The sequence below is a fragment of the Sceloporus undulatus genome, chromosome 8 (genome assembly GCF_019175285.1).
Source record: "Sceloporus undulatus isolate JIND9_A2432 ecotype Alabama chromosome 8, SceUnd_v1.1, whole genome shotgun sequence".
NCBI classification, from domain to species: Eukaryota; Metazoa; Chordata; class Lepidosauria; order Squamata; family Phrynosomatidae; genus Sceloporus; species Sceloporus undulatus.
Window position 1 is genome coordinate 3,093,353 of NC_056529.1, and position 1,953 is coordinate 3,095,305.

Below are 1,953 nucleotides of genomic sequence, written 5' to 3' on the forward strand. Positions count from 1 at the left end.
TTATTATTATTATTATTATTATTATTATTATTATTATTATTATTATTATTTCTCTCAGGGGAGGAAAAAGGGAGAGAGGCCGAGAAGGAAGGAAAGAAGAGAGGGAGGAAGGGAGGAAGAGAAGGAGGGAGAGAGGAAGGAAGGAAGGAACTTGGTGCCGCTTCCCCTCCTTAGCCCCCAAATAGAGAGAGAGCCTCCGGAGCCTTTCCCTCCTCCTGCTCCTGCTGCTGCTGCCGCCCAGCCAGCCCCCTCCGAGGAGGAGCCCAGCACTCAGCCTGGGCCTCTTCCTCCCTCGAGAGGCGAAAGAAGGGCCCGAAGGAGCAGGAGCGGAGGGGGTCCCTGGGGGCCTGAGCCCCGGAGGAGGAGGAGGGCCAAGGGGCCGAGGAGCGGGCTTCTTCCCTCGGAGGGTTTGGGGAGCCCCCAGCTGGCTTTCCCCTCCTTTGGGGGGATGAAGGGGGCTCCCCGCAAACCCCCTTCGGCTCCTGCTCCTCCCCCCAATCCCCCTCAGCTCCAGTTCTTCAGCCCCCAAGCCCCCCCCCTTCAAGTCCGGCTCCTCAGCCCCCTCCAAGCCTCCCCCCCCGGACCGGCTCCTTCCCTCCTCAGACCCCAACCCCCCCCTTCAGGTCTGGCTCTTTCGCTTCTTCAGAGACCCCCCCAACTCTTCACCTCCGGCTCCCTGGCTCTCAAAGCCCCCCCCCAAAGCCCCTCTCCTTCGCCTCCATTCCCCTCAGGTCGAGTGCCTCAGCCCCCAAAGACCCCCATCCCCTCCGCTCCGGCTCCTTGCCTTCTTAGCCCGCCAACCCCCCCAAAGGTCCCTCTCCTTCGCCTCCAAGGACCCCCGAATCCCTCCAAGGCCGGCTCCCCCCAAGTGGCCCCGGGAGCCCTTCCGAAGCAGCCTGTGCGCCCTTGGAGAGGTCGAGGGACCCCCAGGCGCCCCTCTCCCTTCCCCCCGAGGGCCCCGGGGCCTCACCAGGTAGTTCATCTTCCCCGCGGGGCCCCCCTTGTGCCGGTCTCCGCTGCTGGGCTCTGCTCCTCAGCGCATCCTCCTCCTCCTCCCTCTCTCTTTCTGGGCTCCTTCTTGGCTTCGGCTTCTCCAGGGAGAAAGCCCAGGGAGGCTGGAGGCAGCGCCGCCTAAGGGTCCGAGCAACTCAAGCCTCCTCCTCCTCCTCCTCCATTTGGAAAGGAAAGGGAGAAAGGAGGCTCCGGAGGGGGAAGCCAGGCTGCCTCTGCTGCCTCTTCTTGCCGGGCACCCAGCCAGGAATGTCATGGAGGGAGGAAAGGAGGGAGGCTTTCTGACGACAGCAAGGGCCCTCCTCCCTCCTCCTTCTCCCTCTCTTCCTTCTTCCTCCCTCAGGATCCAGGGAAAAGGAGAAGGGGTCCCCAGGAAGCCTTTCTTGGGCTCCTTCGAGCTCCTTGCTGACTCTCTCTCTGAGGGCAGGGTCTCCCGAGGAGCCTTGGCACTGAGGCTGAGAGAGGGTCCCTTGCCAAGGCACCCCCCCCCTTCAGTGGGTCTGGAGACAGGGCACTGCCCTCCTCTGAGGCTGAGAGAGGGTCCCTTGCCAAGGGCACCCCCCCTTCAGTGGTCTGGAGACAGGGCACTGCCCTCCTCTGAGGCTGAGAGGGTCCCTTGCCAAGGGCACCCCCCCTTCAGTGGGTCTGGAGGACAGGGCACTGCCCTCCTCTGAGGCTGAGAGAGGTCCCTTGCCAGGGCATTCCCCCCTTCAGGGGTCTGGAGACAGGGCACTGCCCTCCTCTGAGGTGAGAGAGGTCCCTTGCCCAAGACAGCCCTCCCCAGAGCCTGAATAGTCCGAAGCAGCACAAAAATGCGGCCTAGCACTAGCCTCTTCCTTTCTTGCTCCTGTTTGCCTGAGGAAGAAGCAGCCAGGGCGACTGCGAAAGCTGGCAACATCTCCTTGTGCATTTGGGTTGGCCCCAGAAGGCATCCTTGTTGGG

At 63.2% G+C, this 1,953-nt stretch overlaps 1 protein-coding gene across 2 annotated transcripts in view; it reads right to left on the bottom strand.

The window, feature by feature from the left end:
* Positions 1 to 1,257, bottom strand: part of BCAR1 (BCAR1 scaffold protein, Cas family member) — a 29,916-nt gene extending 28,659 nt beyond the window's left edge. For both annotated transcript variants that reach the window (XM_042480733.1, XM_042480732.1), the window contains exon 1: positions 971 to 1,257. In XM_042480733.1, coding sequence (XP_042336667.1) covers positions 971 to 982 — 12 coding nt within the window. In that variant the 5' untranslated portion in view covers positions 983 to 1,257. The remainder of the gene's footprint in view (positions 1 to 970) is intronic.
* Positions 1,258 to 1,953: the final 696 nt, after the last annotated feature.